General features: G+C 42.5%; 1 protein-coding gene across 14 annotated transcripts in view; it reads left to right on the plus strand.

Annotated features, from left to right (window-relative positions):
* Positions 1-23,465, plus strand: part of LLGL2 (LLGL2, scribble cell polarity complex component) — a 34,264-nt gene extending 10,799 nt beyond the window's left edge. For 9 of the 14 annotated variants that reach the window (XM_046902240.1, XM_040649932.2, XM_046902245.1 and 6 more), the window contains 25 exons: positions 4,539-4,636; positions 5,657-5,738; positions 6,999-7,114; positions 7,729-7,887; positions 8,441-8,603; positions 8,746-8,878; positions 9,652-9,706; positions 9,904-10,058; positions 13,078-13,295; positions 13,800-13,867; positions 14,230-14,383; positions 14,491-14,595; positions 14,874-15,166; positions 15,412-15,565; positions 15,867-16,017; positions 16,692-16,808; positions 17,322-17,488; positions 18,252-18,516; positions 19,057-19,210; positions 19,825-19,862; positions 20,669-20,716; positions 21,263-21,305; positions 21,552-21,606; positions 22,044-22,105; positions 22,792-23,465. In XM_046902240.1, the coding sequence (XP_046758196.1) occupies positions 4,539-4,636; positions 5,657-5,738; positions 6,999-7,114; positions 7,729-7,887; positions 8,441-8,603; positions 8,746-8,878; positions 9,652-9,706; positions 9,904-10,058; positions 13,078-13,295; positions 13,800-13,867; positions 14,230-14,383; positions 14,491-14,595; positions 14,874-15,166; positions 15,412-15,565; positions 15,867-16,017; positions 16,692-16,808; positions 17,322-17,488; positions 18,252-18,516; positions 19,057-19,210; positions 19,825-19,862; positions 20,669-20,716; positions 21,263-21,305; positions 21,552-21,606; positions 22,044-22,097 (3,045 nt within the window). In that variant the 3' untranslated portion in view covers positions 22,098-22,105; positions 22,792-23,465. Of the gene's footprint in view, positions 1-4,538; positions 4,637-5,145; positions 5,500-5,636; positions 5,739-6,998; positions 7,115-7,728; positions 7,888-7,937; positions 8,051-8,440; positions 8,604-8,745; positions 8,879-9,651; positions 9,707-9,903; positions 10,059-13,077; positions 13,296-13,799; positions 13,868-14,229; positions 14,384-14,490; positions 14,596-14,873; positions 15,167-15,411; positions 15,566-15,866; positions 16,018-16,691; positions 16,809-17,321; positions 17,489-18,251; positions 18,517-19,056; positions 19,211-19,824; positions 19,863-20,668; positions 20,717-21,262; positions 21,306-21,551; positions 21,607-22,043; positions 22,106-22,791 lie in introns of those variants that run through there. The other 5 variants (XM_046902241.1, XM_040649929.2, XM_046902244.1 and 2 more) reach the window with 3 other exon arrangements.
* The last annotated feature ends 4,236 nt before the right edge of the window (positions 23,466-27,701 follow it).

Genomic DNA, 27,701 nt, shown 5'->3' on the forward strand with positions numbered 1-27,701 from the left:
TGACTACTTTGGAAACTTTCGAGTGATTTACTCATTACAACCTTGTGATTTAAAGGCTTTACAAAATGCATTTTGCACTTCTAAGCCAAGCAAACTTGTTTATTTGTGACAAGAATTGGAAGGATGAACCAGTGCTTTCATATTACCCCCAGGGATTTTTACATTATACCTTTTCCTTACATAAAGTTTCCCAAGTCTTGTGTCCCCTGTTGCAGTATTTCCAGAGATGGAGGATCCTTTAAACATCTGCCCTTTGATACAATAAGTGTCTGCTTGCAGCTAGGTAGACTGAGAAAATCTGGGCAAGTCAGGCCTCAATTCTGACCCATTGAAGGTTGTGACTTCAAGGAGACAAAAATATTATTTTCTTGTCTAATGTGCTATAAAAGCAGTGTGCTGGTAAGCAAGTTTTATTTTAACGCTTACTATTTGAGACCTTTGAAACACTTCTTGTTAAGAACCTGCTTGGGAAGTATTTGGCGGGACTGTGAAGTTGCTGATTAGAGAAACTGCATGGCTTATTTATACATCTTCTGACTGCCTGTGGTGGTAGGGACTCCATAGTTGGTTTGTCCCTTAAAAGTACTGGGGATTCCTGCTCTAATTTTATTGCTTATACAGAAGTTGAATATGACCATATAATGCCATGCATACCGTGGACTCTGTTTGGCCATACTGACCTAGTAGTGGATTTATTTATTTGGTTATTTTTAATCAGTGTTTGATTTTTAGGGTGGTGGTGGCATCTTTCTTCGTTTCACTCCCTCAAGTTTCAATGTCTATGATCTTTTACAGCTTCCTTCTTCTATCTGTTCCATACAGGAGGTAGTCCAAATGATTTTAAAAGACTGACTGTGTACTGGACTAGCTCTTCAAGTTCTCCATAAAGTTGTGTTTGTTTCAAGAAACACCTTCCTGAGTTCTTCTATTCACTTGCTTTGCATATGTTTTTCTGTATGGCTAACAAGTTCCTCTACTTCTGTATACCTGTTGCAAGAATCTTTTTTTAGCTCAGCAGATAGAACGAGGGATACTGTATGAATACTTGGCTGTCTAATTCCTTAAGTTTGTACTGCTTTTAGAAGTAGTATTTGGGTGCCTTTGGCTAAGTCCAAGCCCCACAGAGCAGACACATCCAGGCTGGCACCATCAGACTGGATGGTGGGTAACACAGGTGAAACAAACAGCCTGTCTTAGGGTTGAATGCCACCAAACTGTGAACATTGTATTTGATTTATGGCTTTATCTTTTTCCCCTTATTTTCAGTCTTCTCAACTCTTTGCTAATGGAGGTGATGGATAGCTTACCTTAAATACTGAATTAATGTTTATGCAAAGTAGATTTAACACATACTGACTTCAGTGTTTCTTCAAATGACACATTAATAAAGGTCCAACGCTTGTATTGCCTGTGGTTGGTTTGTCTCTGTTTTGTCACAGAACAATCTGAAACGAGGAAGATGGCACTGAATTTCATTGGCACAGATTTACTGTGGGCTAGGAACAACTGTTAAGCTTGCCTGCATTTTTTCTGCAGTGAATATGATGACTGACATGAAGCTTTTCTGTTAGTTAATGCTGCTGACACTAGGCTTACTGAGTCTGACAAATCTATAGCTTGAGAAAAATGAAAATGAAAGCTCCTCAGAGAAACAAAGGCCCTTTTGAAAAGGTTTCTCATTTCAGTTCTGCTGAAAGGCTCCTTTGTACCCTGTATGTGCCCCTCCCCCCTCCCTTCACTCCCCTTGCTGGGTTTACCTGCTGAGCAGGTGAAAGGGTTTACTGATGAAAGCTGCAGTGAGAGGAGAGAATGAGGCTAGCTGAACAGCTGGCTTGATGAGATTTAGCAAAGAAAAAAAACAGGTCCTGGATTTTAAATAAATGCAAGAAAAAGGTCTGGGTTAATAAGTACAGTGAACGTGAATGTCTGGCCTTTGTGGTGTCATAGACAGCCTAAAAGACATTCTGTCTTACGGGCATCTTGATTGAAGATTCAAGGCTACCAGAAACTGTTAACGTGGTTACACAACTGCTTATGGAGTAAAATAACAGGCTATGGTTGTTAGTGATCCTCTCGTTCTGTGCTCCTGCATATGGCACTGTTTTCTGCTGTGGCCTTGTTACTAGCACTTTTCTCCTGGATGAAGAGTCACTGCAGCTTTTGCAAACTTGTCAACAGGCTTGGAAGGAGGGGTTCTTCAAATCTTCTTTTAAAGGAAACTCTGGGCAAAAGATTATCAGCCTATTAGTAGGACTGAATGACTGAACTGCATAACAGAACTGTTTATAGATCTAATATCTGAAAGTTAAAGATTATACTAATTTGTGTACTATGTTTTCAAATTAACACATCAAAACCAAGATATAATTAAGCCGATATTAAGTTCAGTATTGACAGCATCCTAACACACAATATGGGATTGTCTGTGTCTTGGTTTTCTCTTATAAGAAAGGTTAGTAGTAATTCTCTTGTTCCTGGCTGAAAGTAATCTCAGACTAAATGCAATTCCTAATTGATGTTTCATTGAAAATAACGCCTGGTTCTGCTGGTGGTGTGTCAGCACTGATACTGTCAGAAGGTTGAAATGAAAACTAGCAGTGGGATTACGCTGATCTCTCCCTACTAAGTTCTTTGCTCTTCTGGGAGAGCGTGCGGTGGTGTCTGTTGTCCTGTTTTATTTGTTGTTAGGATGTTATCTTGAATTTTCTTCAGAGAATTGTATACGGTAGCTTCATACTCCAACAACTTTGCCAACTAGAAAACTTTTCTATGTTACCTCAGTAGCTGTTGTAGAGCGGAGAAATTCTTTTTAAGTGTTCGTTTAGAAAACTTCTGTTTCAATTCTAAATCCACAGTTACCGCTCTGATTTTCATGCAGCCTCCACTAGGAAGTCTTGTATGCAAAGATGGGTGGAAGTTGCTAAGGCATAACTTCAAGTGGGGCATCAAGGAAAAACTGACTTCTTGAAATTTGTTTTTAGTAGTACAAATTTAACACCTAAGTTATCTTTGTGGTATATAAATGAATAAGGCAAGAGATGAACCTGTAACAAAAGGAAATAAATTCAGCACTCTTGGAGCCAGTGGCGCTAGTGTTAATTTACAAGCTTATCTTCGCCCAGTATGACCTCCAACTGGGTAAGCCTGATGTTTGAAAGGAAGGAGGTCTGGTCTTACAATTTAAAAATTACAACAGAATGGCCAGAACCTAAGTAGTCTGAGAGACTGGGATCAGGCTATCCTCCTACACCTGTGTTTTTAGCAGGAACAGTTGAAGGGCATTGAACTGTTTTGTAGCAGCCTTTCAGCTGGGAGTACCTCAGGCTAATACCATGACCACAAAAGTGAAACCAGCTTTATTTTTTTTTTTCTTTCCAAAGAGGATTAAATTGGAAAAGTACTATGCAGGAAATGAAGTCCAGTTCCTTCTGTGCTGAATAAACCATAAAGCCAAGTGGTATGGTAGCTCAGTCTCAACCAAATGATGATAATAAGGATGGGATTGAGGCACAAGTGTCTACTTCTGTAGATGGAAGGGTTCTCTGCTTATCACTTTTTTGTATGCATGGTTGTTGGACTGTTTTGTAACCAGTTCCTCTCTGTAGCTGCCTAGCTTGCCTTAGAAGAACATATTTTCCCAAAAGATTGGATTATAACAGTGTTTTCCAGGAGGCAGCTCTGTTTAACTTCAGGCACACAAATCCTTCTTTATGTAGCTATACATTGTTGAACACTTACGGATGCGTGATTTCCATGGTCAATGACAAGAGCTGTAAATGAGCATTTGTAGAAGCCTGACTGAGTGGTCTTACAAATAGCTTGGCTGCAACATGTATGGCAGAATGTTTTGCCATAGTGTATAAACGCATCAGCTCTGCTAATTGTGATGTATATGGCACACTCCAAATCTCAGTCTTGGTGCGATGTACATTTTACTTGGAAGTCATTACAATCAAGCAATATATTGCTCCCCATGGTAGTCACTGGTGTCTTTTTTTAATTATCAAATTTCTCTAAGGTAGTAGTACAGGCTCCTGCCCTTGTTGAAGTCTGTTACTCATTTTCTGAGGGTACCAGAAAGAACATCGGTCACAGTAGTTTTCCTGACTTCCCCCAAATCCATTTAGCTTTCATGGTGAGCACTCTATATTTATTCAATACTTCATCACAGCTTTGCACCATTTCTTGATGTCAGTCAACAAGAGAAGGTCATGAAGACTGACTTTCTTAGAATTTAACAAGTAAAGCTGACTTTGCAATAAGAAGTAATTGTATTAGACTTTGAAATTATGCTGAGCAGGTGGCTTACAGAGTTAAAGTTGATGTGGAGTTTTAGTGTGTTGTATTGACGAGTAAGTCCTGCTTACACAGAGTTACAAATAATAGAAAGAGGCTTTTGGGTTACTGTTTTCAGAGTATTGCTTTTTCATTTCTGTATTTCAGACTGCTATGCCATATTTAACTTATATTTTTTATCTGTATGCAACAATGCCCATGAGATGTGCTCTTTGATAATAATTTTTCTTTCTCTTTGCTAGACTGTGGAACATGGATTTCCCCATCAACCCAGCGCATTGGGCTATAGCCCATTTCTCCACCTTATGGCCATTGGAACGCGGTCGGGAGCCATCAAATTGTATTCTTTTGAACAATTTCAGCAAGGTTTCTCTGGCAGCGTAAGAATATACAACTGTGAAGGCTATATAATAAGTTGCTCTAAGTATAAATTTGCAAACATGGATTACTGAACATTGGAACAGTTTGTCTAGGTTTAAATTGATTTTGGTTTGATCAGAATGCGAAGAGCTGAACTATTGTTCAAACAGAAGTTGAGTTTGATGCTGATGTTAGAAGAAACTCTGCTTTTGTTGTGCGGAAGGTCAGACTACATCTAGTCTAAGTTTAGCAATCCTTCACATTGTAAATTCCCAGACTGTTTAAATATTTGGGGCAGGCTTTCTTTTTTTCTCCTTTCTTTAAAGCGATTGTATTTTGGAGATTAACTCCGAAGTCACAAATGCCTTCAGCTTCCTGTATTTGTGACCATACAGGCATTAGACCTAAACACTGAAAATGGTGCCTTTTTTTAGCTAAAGCAGTGAGGTCCATTCTGGATTTTTTTTTAATTTCTTTTTTTTTGCGTGTATGCAAGGCATAGAGGTGATTCCTGTGGTGCAGTGCCAGCCAGATGTGCTGTACAGCAGGCAGACTGCTCATCCCAGAAAGGAAAAGTTGGTATGCTTTCCACCTGCTTAAATCATTCCTGGTGCTGTTTGCCTTCAGAGTCTGGACTTGCATGCAAGCAGTAGCCATCTGTCTCTTGGTTACAAATAAGCAGTGCTGTAGTGTCTGGGAAACCATTAAACATCTCTAAGGGGAGAAAAACGGAAGATTCAGAAAACAGGGTTCAGGCACCTCTTCTGCATGTGCCCAAAGGATGAAGTAAACTTCCATGCTCTCCTGCAGTCTGCTTTAAGCACATAGGCACATTAAGTCAAGGTAGGCATGTTTTTTTCTTTTTTCCAGTCCAGACTGTTACCAGTACAACATGGTTTCAAACTGGTCTCTCTTCATCTTGCTAGCTAGCATGCTTCTTATCAGTTAACTGCCGATGTGGATATTCTTAAATACTATAGAACCTCAACAAAGCCTTCAGATATGGTGCTCCTGGGGTGGAGTTCATGGGTTTACATGAAGAAAACAATACTGTAATGCAGATTCACTTTATACCTGACCAGGTGAGTGTATTTTCAGTGCCACGTTGACTTTTGTACACTTTTATTAAATAGGTGTTGAGTTTATTCCTGGTAACTGAACTCCTGTAATTGAGTTTGTTCAGCTGCCACTGGTCTGTAACACTTATTCCAGTATTCTGTGCTCTCACCAGTACTTGTGGCTGTCGAGATGCTTGGTAAAACAGAGCAGCTTTATTATTTGTGACTTAATCATATATCTCAAGTAATGTGGTAAGAATGGTAATAAAGCCAGAGTAGTTCACGTTATCTGCTGCAGAGGTGAAAACTTTTCCTTTTGCAGCCCCTGTAATTTTAGTAGGACTGAGTGGTATTTTGCAGAACAGAACTGCAGCTGCTGCTGAGCTGATTTAAGTCTTTTCAGCAGTTCAGCTCAATACTGCTGGTATTGCCAGCTATTAACCTTGCTGCCTGTATGTGTTTCTGATTATTGAGTCTTGCTTTTGGAGATTGCTTTACAGCTATTGATATAAACTAAAATTAGCAAAAGGGAGAGTTTTCCAAATGGCTGCTGGTTGTCTAACCACTTCCCCTTCCCTTGACTGGTGGACTGGTGTCTTGGCCGTGTGTTCTATTGTCTGATATGCCCAGTGTAGCACAGGTGGCCTGTTCTGAGAGGGATTTAATTCTTGAAGTGGTTTTGGGTGTCTTTTTGCTTAACTAATAGTACATCCTGAAACTCTTGTGGGGAGTGTTGCACTAGGTGTGGCTTCAGCAGGTAAAATGCTTCAATTTGAACATGCAGCCAGCAGGGCAGGGCCCATGAAAGGGTTCTGACACAGCTCTCCAGAATGAGGTTGGACATGAAGAATGCAAGGAGTGCAGTGTAGTAAACTGTATCAGCCCCACCCAAAGCTGGGATGTGCTGCTGCAAATCATGCTGAGCAAGATGGTGAACTAACAGCTTGGAGTTGCCTTACTGAGCTTTACAGCGTAGGCTGGTCTTTTTCCAAACACCTAACTTATATTCTCCCTTGGTGATAACCTGTGCCACTGTTGTCCTATAGATGAGGCTTTTCAACATTCAGACTAATTCTTGTCTTCTTCCAAGTGCCTAGCTGTTAACCAACCGAGCTGCTGCCGTGCAGCTGAATGTAGCTCTATGTGTGTGTATATATGCCCACCACTACAATCCCTGATCCTGCTTTAGCAGAGACAATATTTACAGCAGCATCTTAATCATTAGATTTTCTGTACTGTATTTGATGTTGTGATTCTGACAAAATCTATTGTGTGGTATTTTAGTGCCAGCTGGTGACATTACTGGATGATAACAGCTTGCATCTCTGGAGCCTGAAGCAGCACAGTGGAGCATGTGAGCTGCGGGAAGATCATCACTTCACATTGAAAGGGCCACCCGGGTAATCTTCAAGAATAGTTTTGAACTATGTTTGGTTTAGCGAGGAAGAAAGTTATTATTTTAGCTATGGTTTCTCTTGATCTTACGGACTCTGATTCCTATGAGCTCATTAAAGAGGTACACTTGGAAACCAGCAAGAGTTGGTTAGGGTTCAGGAGACCACCTTTTAAGATTGTACCAATGTAAAGTGCGAGTTTTTGAGACAAAAATTCTGTTTTGATGTTTGTGTATCTACTTCTCTGTACAGGAACTGTAAATCTGAAGGTGAAGCACATCTGTACATCTGTTAAGTCAGACTTAAGTACCAATATGATATTATTTTCATTTAATCTTGCCAATTTTGAGGGAGCTATTTCTAGCTCCTTTGGAGACAGCTTTATAAGAGAGACCACTGTAGAAGGGCATCTGACTCTTTGTCCACACGCTTGTCAGAAGTTTTTTTTTTGGCATAATTTACCTTAACACTAGAATTTGCCTTCAAAAATATGCCTGACTCAAAATCTCTGCCCATAAAACAAATGATGCTTGTAAATATCCCGCTGCGTTGTTGGTTCTCTCAAGTTTGGTAAACGTAACCATCTTGAATGTAGCTAACTAGATTCTTTACATCTCCAGCTCTCCGCCAAGTGCCACACAGATAACAGCTGTCCTTCCCCACTCCGCACGGGAAGTCCTGTACCTTGGCACAGAGAGCGGCAACATCTTCGTGGTGGAGCTGCCATCCTTCAGAGTCCTGGAGGATAAGACCATAACCTCTGAGGCTGTGCTGCAGTGGTGAGCGAGCAGACAGGTGCTCCCATGTGGAAGTGGAATCCCATGAGCAGGCATCCTTTGTTGAGATGTTGTCCCCAATTAAATACTGGGGCCTTGCTGTTACATTATTCATTTTCCAAATCTGCAGGACTTCTGAGAAAGTAATTTTTGGTCCTGATGTATGGTAAGCAGTGATTTCAGATTTCGGTCCTGGTCACACTAGTGGTGTCGCTGTGGGGGTGCTGAACATGAGCAGAATATACAGTGCATACTGGAAGTTAATCTGCAAACCTTGTCCTCTGTTAGTTGTATGCATTACAATCTTGGGATCCAGTCCCAGAACTTACTGTAAGCTTTGAGTGAAGGGAGGGAAATGCTGGATGCAGGCAGGCTGATTTGGCAGGCCTGAATATAGGCCTTACATAAGGTTTTTCTGCTTCTTGAAGGAGTTACAAAAAGATGACACTTATTCTCCTCTGACTGCATTTTATTGCTTAATTTCTTTCTTAAACTTCAACTGTTACTACACTTGTACTGAGTTGTACCAGAAATAAACCTCTTTTCTCTTCTGCAGGATACCTGAAGATTACTGTAGCAGACGATCATGTGAATTGGTAGAAGCCCTTCGGGAGCATCCTAAAAACCCTGACCAGATCCTGATTGGGTACAGCAGGGGCTTGATTGTCCTCTGGGACCGGCAGAATAACAAAGTGACACATCATTTCCTGGGCAGCCAGGTATTAACCCCATAGCAACTACCTTTGGATTGGAGGAAGGGCTCTCTCCTCTCACGCGCTTGACAAAGCTTATTTCCCACTTTTCCCTCCCTCCTTTTCTTACTCTTAACTTGAGAGTACATCATTGTCCATTCCTTTTCAGCAACTGGAGAACCTCTACTGGCAGAGGGATGGCAGTATATTCATTAGTTGCCATTATGATGGAAGTTACACCCGGTGGCCAGTATCCAATGACAACAGGCAGTCTCTGCCTCTGGAAAACATTGTGCCTTATGGTCAGTAAGTGAGGTTTAGTTGTTGCATGTTCATTCAGGCTCACTTTGAGCCTGTGTGGAATATTCACAATGGGTTGTCCCCAGTTTTTAATCCTGATGACAAAAGGCAGAACTGCTGTTTCTATGGGTTGTGAGCCTAGACTAATTGATTTCAGTCCAGCTGTTTCTTAGATTTTTAAACTCCTTTGCATTGCTGAGTCAGTCTTGAACACGAAGAGCAAATGTGTTGAAGTGTTGTGTCCTTTGTGAACAAGGGTGTTGGTGATTCAGCTAATCGTTTTAGTTCACGTGTCCTGTTCAACAGGAGTTGCCTGGATCTTCTGTAATTAGTAGTGAGCTCAGTGTACTCTTTGATGACCTGAGAAGTGATGAAATGATGCCTCTGATTTGCAAAAACACATAAAATAGGGATGACCTTATTTTTCAAGTGTATAGAAGCTTTAGAAGTTCTATCATCTTTAAATTAACTTCAGGAGTGTCTGTGTTTTTAACCAATCCTTTCTAATTAATCAGCTTCTGTACCCCATTAGCCATCAGCAACATAGTTGAAAACTTCCCCTGAGTCTAAGCATTGTTTTTCTGAGGAGTAACTGTGATCAGCATGTCCTAGCAGACTTGTTGTCTGATGTGGCTTGGTCTGGGGAAGTTGTGTTTACTAGTTCAGTCGACTCTCCTTTTCTTGGTCACTGAGCTGACCTAAGTAAAGCAGAGTAAAGAATGTCTTAAGTGAGGATGCACTTCTTGAATTATGGTAACTAACTGTGTTCTCTTAGGTCCTTTTCCGTGCAAGGCCATCTCCAAGATCTACTGGCAGACAACAAGGAATGGGTAAGGTTGTGGTACATCCCTTCATCCTTAGCATTGGCAAGAAGTACTTAAGGGATACACTGTGCAATACCATAAGAGCACTTCAGAGTAGCTTTTTAAGATGTAGGCTTTTTTTTTGGTCAAAGTTTGACTTGTATTATGTCTTTGAAGTTGCACTTGCTCCTTACTTCAGCATATGCCGCTGTCTTTCTCTTAAGGCTTCCTTACGTTATATTCCAAGGAGGGATGCCCCGGGCTAGTTATGGTGACCGGCATAGTATCTCTGTTATCCATGGCAGCCAGCAAACAGCCTTTGACTTCACATCACGAGTGATAGACTTCTTTGTCATCTTCAGTTCAGAGCCTACTGCAGGTATGTGGTTGCAGGTCATCACTGAAAAGCTAGAATAGCTGTGTGCTCATCTAGAAATCTTCCTGGTGTAAGTAGCTTATGAGTTGTGAAGAAGTTGAATTGTCTGGGGGCTTTTTGAGACTCAGAGAGAGAGATCTTGTCCTTTAAAAATGAAGTGTAAAATACTGACAGAACGAATGGGCTGATAACATTCATTAAAATATTATCTACTTCACTAGTGAGGAAAGATCCCTTAAGTTCATGTCTGTATAAGCTGGACACTGGACATATCCAGGTAGTGAAATCAGGATCTGAATATTACTGTTTGGAAACAGCATTTCAAAGGAGGCAATAATTAAAAATAGAATTTACTCCCACTGAGAAAATGTTTCTTTTAATTACTACCTGGATTTATGACTAGGCCTCTGGGTAATAAATCAGCAGAGGAGACAGAGCCCAGGGTCAGGATGTAGAGAACTTAATTTACTTACTGCTGGTGAACGTGAATGTAAACAGCAAAATACCAAATAGCACTCATTCTGCAACATATTTCAGTTTGTCGGATTTTTACTTCTGCTGTAGGACTTCTTTGCCTTTTCTTTCACTGTACCATGGATTTGTCAGGAGTTTTTCCCAAATGCTGATGTAGTTCTTGTTTCTGGTTAACTTGAAGAAACTGAAGATAAAATTGCTATTTCAAGCTCCCCAAATGCGCAATACTGGAATTTGCATCTAGACTTGTGCAGTTTGGTCTGATCCCTTTGAATAGCTTGTAAGCAAATGTGTTGCTGAATCTTCCAAGTTTTTCTGGTTTGCCTAGTTGAATATTTTCCAGACCTATTTGTCTTGCGTACTGTGAATGGTGATGATGACAGTTCTCGGCATGTGCTCTGCAGTAGCAGGCATTCAAATGTGTGCATGCAGGTTGCCTCCCTCTGGCTTATTGTATAAAACAGACTAGAAATCTGGTGAAGGAATGTTGCTCCCTACTGGATTTCTTTAGCTGACCTTCATAAGTCGTGAAATAGGTAGGGTGTTACTGAGGTGAACTGCCTGTATATGTTTGTTATTTTAAGTCTTTACCTACGCAAGGATACTTTTTATAAACATCTTCCAGTTGTGCTGAACCATTAGTTTTGAAGCACTGTTTAGCTTTTTATCATTAAAAAAAAAACAGTCACTTTCTGTGAAGAAATCATATGCAGGAATTGAATTTTAAGTCCTGTTAGGATTAAGTAACTGAGATTAACAGGCTTTATATTTATACTTCCCAAGGATTGAAGGTATCCAGTTAAACTATGTTCTAGTGACTACAGACAGGAGCTACCACAGGGAGCTGAAGTTGTTGCAATTAAAAAAAAAAAAAAAAAAAAAAAGTTGGTTTTTTTACAGTAAAATGAGGTTTCTGTTTTTGACGAGCTTTCTTGTGGCTAATTGCCTGAGCTTAGTTGGATTTATGTAGCTTGCCTTGTTTCTCCTTAAGCAGTCTTCCCTGCAATGATGAAGGTATTAATTGTATACAAAACCCACTTAACTTAATGAGCACAAAGCTCATGTGTTGCAGCATGGTGATTGGTGGTGACTTTCCTCTATCCTAAATATGCTGTGAAAACAATTTTTAAAAAGCACTAATACTGTTTTCTTTTACTTTTCATTAGCACATGGATGGGTGTATGTCAGTCATGGGGGAGGGAACAACTAGTATGCTTGCTACTTTATGCAGCCTAAAATAGATGTTTGCCATAAGCAACAAGCTCAGATATGCCCCTTTGTAGGGAAAATAATATTGGCAGTAGTAGATACAGTGCAGGGCTGAACATGCATGATGTTATAGGTAGTATCATATTTGTCCTTTATTTAGAGGTTCAGTGGGAACTATGAATGACAACACATAATAAAGCAAATAAAACTGAAGGTTTTTTTTCATGAAGAAACTGAACTGATTAGTGCTGCATTATGGCTGTTGCCAGTCAGATGAAACTTGGAATGTCTAACTAAGTGTAGTGTACTAATTACTTGAAGTTAATTCTACTGAGTGAATAGGAATAAGTATGTGCTTGCTTATAGACATGTCTTGTAAGTATATTCTGGGGAAAGTGGAAGCACAAGATAGTAAGGGTTGTCAGCAAAGAGCTGCAAGTTGGCTTTTGGCTTACGCTGATTACCTCCCCAGACCCCAGCTGTGACAACGCATTTAGAGCCATGCATTGACTTAAATTTCCTCTAGATATGTTAACTGTTACTGGATCCGTGTTTTTGGTTTATCCCACCAGTTACTATAGTGGCTCTCATACATGTGCTACCGTAATACAGTCCTTGCAGGCTAATTTTTCTCCACTTGATTTAATTATTAGTTACAAAGAAAAATCTTGTTTCTGTCAGATGTCACCTGTAAGATTATAGTAATAGATTTCTTTTTAAATCCTATGTATATAAAAATATATGTTGTATGATATGCACACTCTTTAAAAAGTGCAGAAAATGTGGCACAACATGCTAGAACTGGGGAAAACTGAGGAGTAAGAGAGCTGAATTGGAAACTCTTGTCAGCTCAGGCAGAGGAACATTCTGCAGAACCCAAGGCATTAATGTGTTTAAGCAGCTTACCTTAGATGGACTGTGGTTCTAACAGCACTAAGTGGGTCAACACTGGGCTGTATGCATTTCTGTCCACCATATGCTGTTAATTAGCTGTAGGTAAGTCTAGAGTTCTGGCTGTATTTATCTGTTGTGGTGTGTATGAACTTGTGATGTGCAGCCATGGATGTTGCTAACATTTTTATTCTGCAGCATAATCCATACAGTCACTCTGGTCCCAGCAGTGGGGTAAAGAAACATAGATCTTTAGTGTCTTGAGATTTATTAATATTAGTGCCTTAATAGGCCCAGTAAAAACAGAAACATTTAGTGGTATTGCCAACAAAAACATGTTTCTGTAGAGCTCCATGATTGCAGTTTTAGTATAAGGCTTACTGGAAGCTTGTTTCTATTGATCTTGGGTAGTAATTTTTGTCAACATCAATGAATCTTGTTTCTCCAGAGTCTGATGACCCTTCTGCTATGGTGGTGCTGGCAGAAGAAGAGCTGATAGTTATAGACTTAAAATCTGTAGGCTGGCCAGCAGTCCATCCTCCATACTTGGCTTCTCTCCACTGCTCAGCCATCACTTGCTCACACCATGTCTCCAACATCCCACTGAAACTCTGGGAGAGGATTATCAGTGCTGGGAGCAAGCAGAATGTTCACTACTCAAATATGGTATGGCAGCTTTAAAGGTACATGTGTTTCCATACATTTAAGAAGAGCTTCACTGCTCATTATGTGGTGGTCTGTTCTGTTGACTGCATTCTGTTGACTGAGGATAAGTCCTCAGCAGATGTTGTCCTGCTTCTTAATAGAGTTGTGAAGAGCTTTTTTTCCAGAGCACCACCAAAAGTTACTCATGCTGGGGTATTAAAATGTGATATTTTTTCAGGCTTTAACAAGCTTGAAGGGAAATCTGAATGTTTTCAGCTGTCAGTTGTAACAAACTTCTCATTTAGAAGCATGGAGCTTTTGGCACAGCTTCTTGAGGAAGTGTGTAGAGTGTCTTATGCTAAAAAGTACAGCTGGTGTCAGAACATCTAATCCAAACAAAAGCTATAACAGCAAGAGCTGTTTCACTTCCATTTGCACCAAAGTTCATGATCTCCTCCTGGCTGCATATTCTCTTTACTCTGTCACTGCCTAGGAAGTCACTGTGTTCCCTTAATGTGTTTGTAGCCATGGCCGATTGATGGTGGCACCAACATAGCTCCTGATCCTCCTCAGAGGGACTTGCTTCTAACAGGGTATGTACTTATTAAAAAAATAAAAATAAATCACAGAACCATTTTCAATTGCTTTTCATCCTTTGATCTAAGGCTAACATTATTGCCTGCTTATTTTGTAAAGTGGAGGCTGCAACTTCACAAATCTCAAAGCTGGGTTTGCTAGCTTTGTAAGGCTAACTATATCTTCTGCTTCTGAGCAAACAGGTGTGGCATCCACAGATTAGCCTATAATGTTGTTTTATTTGAAGAGTTAGTTACCCATTCCCCCTCACAAATGCCAGTGTAGAAGTGCAGGCAGTAATCCAGATTGGTTCAAAGGGAGCAATGTAAATACAGAACTTAGTCCTGCAGGTTATGAAGCTTTTCTTTTCTTTGTACAGGCACGAAGATGGCACTGTGCGGTTTTGGGATGCATCTGGTGTCTGCTTACATCTCCTTTATAAGCTAAGCACAGTGAGAGTATTTCTCACAGATGCTGATCCCAATGATAATATGAACACAGTGGGTGAGGATGAATGGCCTCCACTTCGCAAGGTAAGATAGCTGTTGCTGGTGGAAGCTCTCTGAGAACCTGAGCAGTTTTAATTTTTGGCATAATTATGCATCTGCAGAGTCTACCCATTGTGTATTCTCTCACCTAGGTTGGTACTTTTGACCCTTATAGTGATGATCCTAGACTTGGGATCCAGAAGATCTACCTGTGTAAATACAGCGGATACTTGGCTGTAGCTGGTACAGCTGGGCAGGTACTGAAATAAACTTTGTTTTTAGTGCAGATTGTCTCAGTGCAACTTGAAGATATGTTAAGGTTGGAAATGTCTGTTTCTGTAGTGGTGAATTGGTTCAGTCGCTGAAAATGTTTTTTTTGTAGTTCTCTACTTTCTCAGATCAGTCTTTCAGATTTTATTTAACTCCTTATGAGTTCTGAGAAGTGCTATGGTTTTGCAACTGCTTAGAAGGCCTGCAGCTTGGAGGACTGCTTGAACAATAGAAGCTGTAGCAGAACTTTTCCTCTTTCTTTCAGGTACTGGTGATGGAACTGAATGATGAAGATGCAGAACATGTTGTTGATCAAGTTGAAGCAGATCTCTTGCAGGACCAAGAGGGCTATCGATGGAAAGGTCACGAGAAACTGAAGATTCGAGATGGACCTGTTCGATTTGAAGCTGGTTTTCAGCCTTTTGTCCTTGTCCAATGTCAACCACCAGCTGTTGTCACCTCATTGGCCCTTCACTCTGAATGGAAGCTTGTAGCCTTTGGTACTAGCCATGGGTTTGGGCTGTTTGATCACCAGCAGAAACGACTGGTTTTTGTCAAGTAAGTATCTTACTTCTGAGTAATCCCCTATTCATGATGATGTGAAATTGCTAACTAAGCATGTCATGAGAAGAGGTATCTTGAGAGAATCAGTATAACAAGAAGCCCTGCCTCATTTGTCTATGTCCTTGAAGATCTTCAAGAACGTAGACATATTCTTGTACAGTCATTTGTGTATGTCCTGTTAGACTCTTGGGAATGCTTGTCACCCAGTAGAAACTGACGATGCGTCTCCCTTCTTTCAGATGTACACTTCATCCCAGTGATCAGTTGGCTTTAGAAGGCCCACTGTCTCGGGTGAAGTCCTTGAAAAAGTCCCTCCGTCAGTCATTCAGGCGGATTAGAAGAAGCCGAGTGTCCAGTAGGAAGCGGCGAGGAGGTGGTGGAAATACCTCAGAGGTGGGGGCTTCACTTTTTTGGGTCCCATCTGCTTACAACATGGAACATGTAGGCTCCTAATTTAGACTGCCTAGAACAGGAGATCGTTTACATACTTTTATATATATTGGTATTTAAGGGCAAAAATGAATTAGTGCTACTAGCTATTAAATAAAAATAGAATTTTAGTGAAAATATACTCTTCTCAAGTTGAACCTATGATTCAGAATATGTCTGATCACTGTTATGAATGTGCTTTCCCTTTCTTTTGCTGCTGTCCTTACTATTTCACACTCATCCCTATGTTTCCTTGTCTTTGAAGACACACGAAGCAAATGGCAAATTTGAACAAGACATGTTGCAGGAAATGGAACTGGCTCCAGTCCAGCGGAAGATTGAAGCCCGATCTGCAGAAGACTCTTTCACTGGCTTTGTGCGCACTTTATATTTTGCTGATACCTTCCTAAGAGACAGTGAGTAGAAAAGGCATCTCCTTTCTTCTGAATATTTTTTTTTCCTCCTTCTGTGAAGGAATGCATCAGGATCTACTGCCAGGAAATTTCAGCACCTTCTGTATCCTACTTTGTGTTATTCAAAAAAAAACCTAATACAGAATAAGAGTGTCTGTTGTTATGCAGAATTGTTATCTAGCCATTCTGGCTGCTGGTTAATCCAAGGCAAGTAGTAGTTAATCTTTGGTTGTAGTCTGTATGTATGGTTTTCAAATGTGATGGAATGACTTTTGACTTGTGAGTATAAGCTTTTCCTTATCTCATTGCTTTGAAGTTCATTCTTGTCCCAGCAGAGAATTTAATTTTGCTGAGAGTGAGTGGTACTGTGCATCAGAGCCCAAGCTGATACTGTGCACAAGCTTCCCTTGCTCGTGCCTGATACAAATGTGAGAAATGGATGCAGTAGGTGTTGTGAATGATGAAAGCATCGTTCTGTTCCTTTTGCTCACATGCTGTGTTCACACTTCAGAGCTTCTGACAGAGGCATATTGGAAAGAGAAGTGATAAGAACCTGTAGTTTCCCTGGCAAGTCTGCCCCTAATATAAAACTATTTAGGTAGGATGAAAACAAAGGGAGGATGTAAATAACTCGTGTGTGTCCAAGGTGGCTAGCTCACGAGCTCTTGTTGCTCTAGGCTCCCGCCACTGCCCATCCTTGTGGGCAGGCACCAATGGAGGTACAGTCTTTGCCTTCTGTTTACGTGTTCCGCCAGCAGAGAGAAGGATGGATGAACCTGTCAGGGCAGAGCAAGGTAAGTACGCTTTGTGAAAATGAGTGTCCTTGTAGATCTGAGCTGTCACTTGTGTAAATGTGAGTTGCATGTCTTTAACCACAGAAACAGAAAGGCAAGGCAGCTCAATTACTCCTGTTTGAGAGTGGGGCTAAATGCAGCAGCATCTGAGTTAGATGATACTACAGTAAGTGAACTGCAGAGTAAGTGAACTGCAGCACTGTCTGATATACTTTAGCTATATTTCCTGCTAACTTCAGAAATCTAAAGTTACATCAGCTGCCACTGAAATTTAACATCAAGCTACAGTGCACATACCTTATTTTGACAACTCTACCTGTTATCTTTATGTAATAATGACTACTGTTTAACAAGAACCATTTATGTTCAAATATACTTTAACTCCTAAATCTTTTTAGTTAGTATTTCTATGGAAATCTTGTATAGGTCTCCAGCTCCAAGAGGGAGTGAGGTTTTTAACAGTGTCTCTGACTACACTCCTGTTACCTTTTGTTTTTCATCTTGCTTGGCTAGCCAAAGAAATTCAGCTGATGCACAGGGCTCCTGTTGTGAGTGTACTTGTCTTGGATGGGCGCAACATACCTCTCCCAGAACCTCTGGAAGTAGCACATGACCTTTCTAAGAGCCCTGATATGCAAGGCAGCCATCAACTACTGGTGGTATCCGAAGAGCAATTTAAGGTGAGTCTCATTCAGGAGGTATGTACGGACTTGTGCCTAAAATCTGCTAGAGTCCTGCACAGTGTTCAGTGACAGGAGAACTCTTAGGAGTGTTTATTCATCGGTACTTTTATAATACTCCTGAGGTGGCATTTTTGTTTGGTACAGTCCATGAACTAGGTGTATGGTGACGAATTGGATGTTCCGCATAATTATGTGCATGGTGTACATACACATTTTATTCCAATATTTTTAATACTCTTTAGATGAGGCAGCTTCTGCTTTAGGGAAACAACTTTAATTGCTATTAGTTAATTGGTTGTAATGCTACATAGAAGCAACAGTTGGTAGGCATTTCAATGAAGCAACCACAAAGTTTCTTGTTTTGGTATGCTAACCAGTCAGTGTAGAGGAGAAGGCTTTAAGTAGCTTCCTATAGGAAGTTATGCACAGTTAATGTAACTCACCTTTTTTTTTTTTCTGTAAAAATTTGTAGCCAAATGTGAAAGTCTCTTGAGATAATTAGTAGAGGAATGCAATTTGCAACCTGAAGAGTAAAACCCCCTGTTATCAGAAAAAGCAGATTCAGAACAGAAACAGACTCTAACACTGACTGTGGCAGGTTACTTGTCCCATGAATGGGAAGCCAGATTGACTCAGATTACACTTGAGTGTATTCACTGTGAATGAAAACACTGTTAAAGGTAGGAGCAGCACATGTCTTGGGGTGCAGCCGTGGCCTTTGTTCAGGAAGGAGACATCAACGTCTTGTTTCTGTTGACAGGTCTTTACACTGCCCAAGGTTAGCTCAAAACTGAAGCTCAAACTGACAGCACTGGAAGGCTGTAGAGTACGAAAAGTGATGGTTGCTAACTTTGGCAGCTGCAAGACTGATGATTACAGTGAAAATGACCTGGCTGTCCTGACTAACCTGGGAGATGTTCAGATCATCTCACTGCCCTTCCTGAAGTTACAGATTCGCTACCCTTGCATTCGTAAAGAGGATGTGAGTGGCATTGCATCCTGTGTTTTCACTAAATATGGCCAAGGTAAGACATGCTTCTCCCAAAATATCTGACCCTCCCATGTGTTTGAAACAATGGAATAACGATTGTTGGGCTTAATGTTTACAACTGGCTTTTCTGACCATTTTCCTGGTGTTTGGAGATATGAGAGTGGCTCTCTGAGCAGCAGAAACTGTAAAAATGGCTGCATTGTGTCTCTTATTACCTGTGGCTCAACGCTCAGAAGTGTAAAAATTGATGTCCAACATTTTATGACTGTTGAAGGCTTATCTCTTCTTTGCAGTTCAGTTTTTACATCTTTTTCTGCTGCTTTTCAGAAGCGTGAGCACTACAAGGTAGTTATCTTTCAACATAATATTGCTCAGTCTCTAGGCTAACCAATCCTCGGGAAACTGAAGTAATGTCTTCCTAAATGATTCTGCCTTATTTAAAGAGGAGGAAATGCAAAGCCTTTCTGCCAGAGAGTACCCTTAGAATATAGGGTGGTTTTCTGTTGTTTGTTTTTTGGCTAACCTCTATTTTCCTGGACTTGAGAATTGCTTATATATTTGCAATCCTCTATAGGCTTCTATCTCATCTCACCATCGGAGTTTGAGAGGTTTTCCCTTTCTACCAAATGGTTAGTGGAGCCCCGGTGTGTTGTGGATGTGCCAGAAGTTTCAAGCAACAATCACATGCACAGTAGGTCTGTCATGGAGAATGCTTCAAGAAAATCCAGGTAAAGTCTGTAAAACTCTGGCATACTGATTGCATCTGAACATTTTGATCTGCTCCTGTGTTGCAGTTGATGCAGGCAAGGCAGTGTTATGAATTCTTGTAGTCTATCTCCTTTCCATGTTGGTAGAAGCTTTTAAATGACAATATTCCTAGATGGATTGGAATGAGGAAATGGAACCTTCTCCCTGATGGTTTTCCTGCTTCTGTACAGCTGCTGGGGCAAAGCAGTCAAGCATTGGGATTGGTGTCTCTAAGCTAGAGTCATAAACTCTAAGCTGTAGCTTGGGTTACTTGTTTCTCAACAATATCAGATTGACACGTGATTCTTAGTAGACCTGGGGGGCTATTTGTTGCTGAAGAAGCTAAAATATTGCTCTGAGAGAAAATCTAGTGTTCCTCCTCTCAGAACTTCAGCAAATAATGGTAGACTATTTAGGTTCTCTCGGGTCCATAGAATTCTTTATCACCAAGAAATCAAGCCCTTACTACATTCTTGATTAACAAGCCGTTTAGTTAACGTGTAGTAGGATTTCTTGTAGCTGCCAAGAGGATTCATGAATTCTCTGCACCTACTGTCCCAGAATCAGTGTTTTTCTGTCACCTTTCCTTTCCCAGGGTTTCAGGAAGAAGTTCAGGTGACTATGGAGAAGACGGTAAGCAAAAATTATTGTAGTCAATATAGCATGATGATGTGTAAATCCTTCAAGTATTGTAGCAGTAGGAAAGATGTTGTTTTCTCCTTAAGAAAAGGGAAAGTTAGAAGACAAACTAGAGAAAGATTCTGACCTGCCTGGACACAGCAGTTGCTAGCTGTAAGGTAGATACAGTGTGGCTAAGCTGTCTAGAAAGGACAGAATGTAGCTTTTGCTGGAAGAGACTGTAAGAAGATAAATCTGAAATTACAGATTATATGTTTTGTTAGCTGAATAGTCTTGCTGGAAAAAAAAAGTCTTCGTATGTGAGAGTTGTGAAGCATTCAGTGTAGTCAACAGGTACTTAATAAGGAAAAAAAACCAAAATTGTTCTATTGTGGGCATGTAGATATGAGTGGTAGCAGATATAGCTGCTTAAACCAGTTTCAGATCACCCAAGAAAGGTAGCAGTTGCAATCAAGAAATAAAGAAGAAATCTCTCATCCCCTTATAAGGATCAGGGCTCACTAGATACCCCAGAGGAGGTGATCTCTGAGTAGAGATCCTTCCCTCAAGGCTGCCAGGCTTTAAATGAGCTTAAGGAGGAACAGACCCAGGGTCACCCTTTCTGGTCCCACAGGTGAATTGCTTCCACCTGTGCTTGCCGGGCTGGCTATGCCCCTTCACCAGGTGCTCAATCACTGGTTCAGGCTGTGACCTGACGGTTTCCATACAGGGAAGAATAAATAGTTTTAGATCTAATCTTTTTTCCAGCTTTTTTTTTTCTATTTTTAAACTTTTATTTTACTTCTTTCTTTTTTTTTCAGAAAGGAATTGTGGGAGGCTGATGGATCATGCCTTACTCAATGATGAAAGTGAGTGAGATGAAATCTTGCTAAAATCAGGGCATCTGCCTTTCTTGGTGGGAAAAGAAGAAAGTTGCTGGAGATTTTGTGTTCCAGCATTCAATCCCAAGTGATCTGCAATTATGCAAGACTGGTAGACATACTGCATTTTTTTTCCTATGAATTAGTAGAAATAAGGGGTTGGGCTGACAGTCATGCCCTAGGGTGGGAGTTCTTCCACATAGCTGCATTCACCACAGCGTTAAGAGACTGACCTTTACTTTCCAGTAAGGCTTGTGTGAAATGACAGCTGGAACCAACCGTTTATTTTAGTTCTTGTGTACACCATTGCCGGCAACACTTCATCTAGCACATGACTACTTGAGTCCTTTGTGCCAGCCTGTTCAGTAAAAGCCCATACTACTGAAGGGGAATGATATTTATAAGGCTTGGCCTTCTGTGGAAGGAAGCAAGTTTTAAAGGCTTCTCTGCTGGGAGGTAGAATGCAGCTCGTCTGCTGCCTTGAAAGCAGATCTCTGCTGTCTTAGCTCACTGTTTTAACTCTCTGCTTTCCAGAAGTTCTGAGGGAGATCCAAAGTACTCTGGAGGGGGGAAGAGGGTGAGTATCTACCAACTTCTGTTTCTAAGGGTGGGAATGACAAGGGAGGGCATTTCTAGTGACAGTAGGGCAATGCCCAACAAAAGATGGTAGAGCTCCTTGTGCTAGAGCCTGTTCGTGTATGTGTCCCATGGACTGTCAAAGGGAAGAAGAGTATGAGAGATGCTGGTTCTCTTTCACATGTTGTCCCATTATTATTATTATTTTTAATGAATAACGCTTTGTCTCTTTCTCTCCGAAAAGCAGGAGAGATCACATTCCCACATCCCAAAGGAACAGGACTCTGACTATTCGCATACAGGTTTCTATTTGTGTCAACCCATACTGATCTAAGGTCAGGCCACATGGGCTTAGTTGGCCGAGGATGGGACTCTGGAGTTTTAATCCTGGCTTGACACTTGTCACTTGGATATATTCAGTATCTCTGCTCCCATTCTGTCTGTACAGTAGAGCTAAGCTGCCACCGTGGGTGCGGGGCTTTATCTTGTATCCTTAGAATACTGATGTTCAGGTGTCAGGGGCTACAGAAATATAGACAAAGGACTACTGTTTGCAACGGATGCAGGAAGCTTGGTGGGATTGGTAACTGCTGGTGCGTAAGGATAAGTGACTGCCTGACATGCTCTGCTCTGCGCACTTCTTCTGGACACTACTTAATCCTGGTTTTCTGTCAGCAGCTGGGAGAAGAATGTCTTTATACTGCATCGCAGTAATGGAACTTACCTTGTGTCATTGCAGGAGCTATGCAGAAAGAAATTTGGCAAGAAGTCCAGTAGAGCACAGACTAAATAATGGAGGAGGTAGGTGAGGCTAAAGTTATTTCAGGCCAACTGAAGTAGCAAAGAGAAAAACACAGAAATTATAACATTCAGCTTATATAAATGGTTTGCGATAGTGCAGAACTCTGGTCTGAATTTTCAGACTGGGAATCTGCTGTCTGTGTTGTAGTACCACTGTTCAGCACCTTATGTGCCGCACAAGTAAGTATGCTGAATCAGTTTTAAATGAATAAAGAAAAGTCCTTTGAAGGCTCCTTCATGACACTTAACAGGAAACAAGTGTGAAAGGCAGCAGAGCTCGCAGCAATAATCTGTTGAGACTTAGTAAGGACTCTCAAATAAATGGATGCTTTTACTAAGCAGATCAGAATGCACGGGATACTCTTCTTCCCTTTCTCTGTGCTTGAAAAAAGGTTTGAATAGTGACAACAGCAACACAGGTCTGTATTAATTATGAAAACCCATGGGCAGAAGATAGAGGCAGGGAGAGGGAAAGTTATTATGCAGGACATTGTCCTTCAGAATAATCTCACATCTATCATAGGAGTGTGTGTGTGCAAAGATATGTATTCTTAGAGCTTTTGGGCCCAGTGTGAATTCCTGTAGTGACACAGTGATGCACATCAAAGGGGCCAAATACTAGTTTCTTAAAACTTAACTTTAAAATTCTGTTTTCTAAATGGTTTTTGCATTCTTAAATCCCACAGCAGACTGACCAGAATTCATCAAGGACTTTCCTGGGATTGGATTGCGTGCCATAATACTACTGATTGGGCAAACCGTCCCTGGGGAGAGCACATCAGTGTTCCCTGCATTGCAGGCTACTGAGCTGCAACTTGCATGCATATGCATGCCTGCCTTGGCCTCCCCTTTTAGTGCCTCATTAGACATCTCTTGGAGCCTGCCTTGTGTTAGGACAGAAGTGGATTGCCAGGTCTAATGCACCACAAGCCTCTGAGTACATCTAACTTTTAAATGTTTGCACATTTCTCTTTTCTACTGGGCTGGGTTTTAAATTATAAATATTACTGCATTGGTGCAGGATTTTAATAAATGTGCACTGTTACCTCCAACTGGTATAAAATTACTTTTTGTACCATTTTTTTTTAATCGTATGGGTATTTCAGTCTTAACAAACATTTTATAAATTTACTTAACAAAAAACAAACATGAAATAATATATGCTAGATTCCTCTGACTGCTGTATGTGGTATCTGAATGAGTAACTTTGGTATTTGTTTGCTGTAGTACTGCTAATTGGCTTCATGGATTTGAGTAGAATCTATTTTTGTAGCCACTCAGATCAGAAGAAAACTAATTAAACCTGATTTTTTTTTTCCAACACTACGTTACTTTTTTGGAAATAAAACTCTGAATTCCATTTTGTGATCCTTGTTTGTTGTCATATCCATTCTTTCTATTAGCAGCAACTCCTTTCATACAGGTAACAGGCTCATGCCTACTTACCCCTTGAGGAAGGTGGAGCGGTTCTTCAAGCAGCAGAGGCAATGAATGCTCCTGCAGGTTAAATGGCCTCATTGAGTAAGATGATTGCTTAGAGATGTGTGTGGCAAGCAAGTTGATTGTATCAATGTCCTGCAATCTGCATTAGGTTGCCAGGAAAGAGCACTGGTTCAGATAGTAGTGCCTGGAAAGTCATCTGCTGGTTTGTCCTGAAATAACTTCAATGATAACACACAGAAGGGAAGAGGAGTTGATCTGACAGTGTTTCTGTGTTAGTCGGCCAAGGGAATATGAACTGAAGCTGTTGAAACTGTGTAGAGCAGCACTTCATCACACTTAAAATTTTGTTTTTAAAACACTAATTTGTTCCTTGTGCCTGACCTCTAATGCTGCTAGCTTTCTTTTTCAGAGAAGAAAAAGAAAATAATTATTCTCCTGTATATTTTGTGTAACTTGCTTGTTGATGCTCGTTTCCTCACTGACTTCAGAAAGTCAGTGAGAAAGAAGGCTAAAACCTCCCAGATCAGATGCTGAGGAGTTGTTCTTAGCATGCTTTAGAAACCTGCCTTTGGAAGCCCTCTTACTTCAGGCTCTCTTATCTTCCTGGGCAAGATGGAGCAATCTTCTGTTTCCTGGGGATAACACAGTGTCGCTCATCTGTTCTGCAGGAGAATAGGGTTGAAGAGTTTCTGTTGTTCAGGTGAGGTTTGGGGCACCCTTCCTTCTAGAAGTATTAGCATCTCCTTTGAGACCTAATTTATCTCTAATGAAGTTTTGGGGAGCCTGCTGTCTGAGTGGGATCCGATATGTTAGTTTCCATTTCCTTTTTTCTCCTAGCCTTGTTATTTCCTTGCTTCAATGTCTGCAGAGTTGAGACTAACAGGAAGGTGGCCGGCTATTCTCTGCCTCTTGTGCCGGACATCGATACTGCAAATTTACAGAAAGTTGTTTTAATCAGCACCTTCTGAGTTGGCGTGATCATGTGCATCATCGTGGTGCACCCAGCTGCTTCTTTCTACTCCTCACAGATGGACAGATTCTAATGCAATTTCTGAGTATTTCATTTGTTGGCAGGCTTGGGATAAGGGACATAGCAGTCCCACTCAGGGCAGACGTGGTTAATATAATCTCTCCACCTTTGGCCTACATAGCTTGAAAAATTCATTACCCCCGCCATTTCCCCTGAGCAAGTTAAATCTCAAAAATGCTACCATAATTTATATACCCCTAAATGAATTTGTCTTAAAAAAGAAAATGGACTTTTCATTTCCAAGCTTCTTGTTATATTCTTGGGAACATGAGGCAGGCTCCTAATGGGATTGCAGCTAAGTTTGCAATTGAAATGCTTGTTTGAAACCTACAGCCGAAGGACTCACTGGAATAAGCTGCTTGATGTATTGTTGCGAGAAGTGGCATTAACAATTCTTTCTTACAAAGACCATGTTTAAAATACAGGAGAAGGAGGCGCAAAGGAGGAGGAAGACTACAGATCTCACACTGACCTTTCAAGCAGAAGGAGATAGAAAGACTCCTACGTGACTTGAAAAACTAGCCTGGATTTCTTTGTGGTAACAGAAAAATCCTACCACGTAACATCAATAACAGAATGCTCATGAAAGATGCATTCTTTAATCAAGGTCTCTAATCAGCCTGTGAATGTAACAGGGAAAGGAAAAAAACTCTATCTGCCCCTGCTAAGGGGCTGTATGGAGTTGCCCAAAAGGGGTGGAGACGTGAATTCTGCCAACTCTCGCTGCTAAGAGAAGAAAAACCCACAACTAAGCTAAGGACATCAGGTTCGAGATAATTGCATGTAAGATGGATAACCAGGGACTGTTGCGGGTTCACGCCAATGCCAGCGGAGATGTTGCCGCAGTCTGTGCTGCCACCGCGTGGCCAACCGCGGAACTGCGTCCGTCTGTTTGATGCCGCGGGCAGCAAGACGCATGCGCGCAGCCATGCGGAAGTGGCTTGGGTACGCTTTCGTAGCCCTGCGCACCGAATCCGCTAATCTTTACTGTACGTGGTCCCCAAGACAACAGTGCGCATGCGCTGGAAAAACTAAAAGCAGGAACAGTTTATGTGAAGCAAAAGGTAGGGAATGAACAGTCAATTCTTGGACCGAGGGCTCGGCCATATTCATCCTCATACAAACAAGATTGCAGCTTATCTACTTCGTCGGGCAGTTATACATCCAAGCCTGCACCTAAAACTGACCCTTTTAGCTCCCAGGGGACCCTCCGCCCATAGCACGCACAACCACGAGTTGAAATAAGAGCACGCGCGGGTGCGTACCAGAAACTGCGCAAGTGTACTACAGCGTGCGCTGCGGGACATGCACACTGCAGGGCTGAGACAAACGCATGCGAAGTGCAGTCGGGGGAAAGACGCATGCGCAATGAGGGCGCATACGCGGCGCATACGTAGCGCATTCGGGAGCCTGACGCATGCGTAGTAAGGTCCAAAGCATAGCGCATGCGGAGTGCAGTCGGGAAACCGACACATGCGTAGTGAGGTGTCCCACGAAGCGCATGCGTAGTGCATCCGGAAGACAAAAGTGTACTGAATTCTCGAATGTAGCGCATGCGTACCGCATTCCGAAGATAAAACCATCCGGACTGCATGCCCGGCGTTGGCGCATGCGCAGTACGAAATCAAAGGTGGCGCATGCGCATCGCGGTCTCCGAGTTGGCGCATGCGTAGTACAGTCAACACTGCCGCATGTGCAGTGCGAGCTCGGAGCTGCCGGATGTGCAGTGCCGACACGAGGCGGCCGCAAGCGCAGTGCCGCCTCAGAACTGACGCAGGCGCAGTACGGTGTCAGAGCTGGCGCGTGCGTAGTATTCTGTTAACGCAAGCGCATGCTCAGTGCGTCCACAAAGATAGCGCATGCTCACTGAAAGATCGAAACTCGCGCATGCGCAGGGCGGTACGGGCAATAGCGCATGTGCACTGCGGACTCGAAGCTCGCGCATGCGTAGTGCTGTCTAGGAACTGACGCCTGCGCAGTACGGTGTGGGAGAAGGCGCGTGCGCAGTGCGGTGTCAAAGGCAGCGCATGCGCAGTACAGACTCACATGTAGCGCATGCGCACTGCGGGCTCAGAGCTGACGCATGCGCGGTGCATTCTCGGAGCTGGCGCAAGCGCAATACCGTCACAGGGCTGGCGCAAGCGCAGTGCAGTCTCAAAGACGGCGCAAGCGCAGTGCCATCTCGGAGCTGGCGCATGTGCAGTGTGATGTCAATGTCACCGCATGCGCAGGGCCGGCTAAGAGCTGGCGCATGCGTAAAACGGACGCGCACATGGCGCATGCACAGTGCGGACTCGAATCTGCCGCATGCGCAGTGCCGACCCGGAACTGACGCGTGCGCAGTACGGTGTCGTAGCACGTGCATGCGCACTACGGCGTTCGATTTGGCGCGTGCGCAGTACCGTGTCAATGCCAGCACCTGCGCAGTACGGTCGCATAAATGGCGCATGCGTACAGCGGATGCGGAGGGGAGCGCATGCGCACAGCGGTCTCGGCGTCGGCGCATGTGCAGTGCGGACTCGGAGCTCGCGCATGCGCGGAGCAGACCCGGAGCTGGCGCAAGCGCAGAGCCGTCCCGAAACTCACGCGTGCGCAGTACGGTGTCAAAGCAAGCGCATGTGCAATATAGGGTCAAAGCCAACGCATGCGCACTGCTCTCCCAAAGCTGGCGCATGCGTACCGTGGACGAAGAAATAGCGCATGCGCACTGCGGTAACAGCGCTCGCGCATGTACAGTGCGGTCTTGGAGCAGGCGCATGCGCAGTACCGTCTGGGAACAGACGCGTGCGCAGTAGGATGACGAAACAGAAACATGCGCAGTACGGCATCAGATCTGGCGCGTGCGTACAGCGCACGCGGAGGGAGCGCATGCGCACCGCGGTCTCGGCGCCGGCGCATGCGCGGTGCAGACCCGGAGCTGGCGCAAGCGCAGAGCCGTCCCGAAACTCACGCGTGCGCAGTACGGCGTCCGTGCCAGCGCATGCGCAGTGCTGTCCCACTGCCGGCGCATGCGTACCGTGGACGAGAAAATGACACATGCGCACTGCAGACTTGGAGCTGGTGCATGCGCAGTACCGTCTCGGTACTGACGCGTGCGCAGCACGGTGTTGTAGCACGTGCATG

This window comes from Gallus gallus, chromosome 18 (assembly GCF_016699485.2).
Source record: "Gallus gallus isolate bGalGal1 chromosome 18, bGalGal1.mat.broiler.GRCg7b, whole genome shotgun sequence".
NCBI lineage: Eukaryota > Metazoa > Chordata > Aves > Galliformes > Phasianidae > Gallus > Gallus gallus.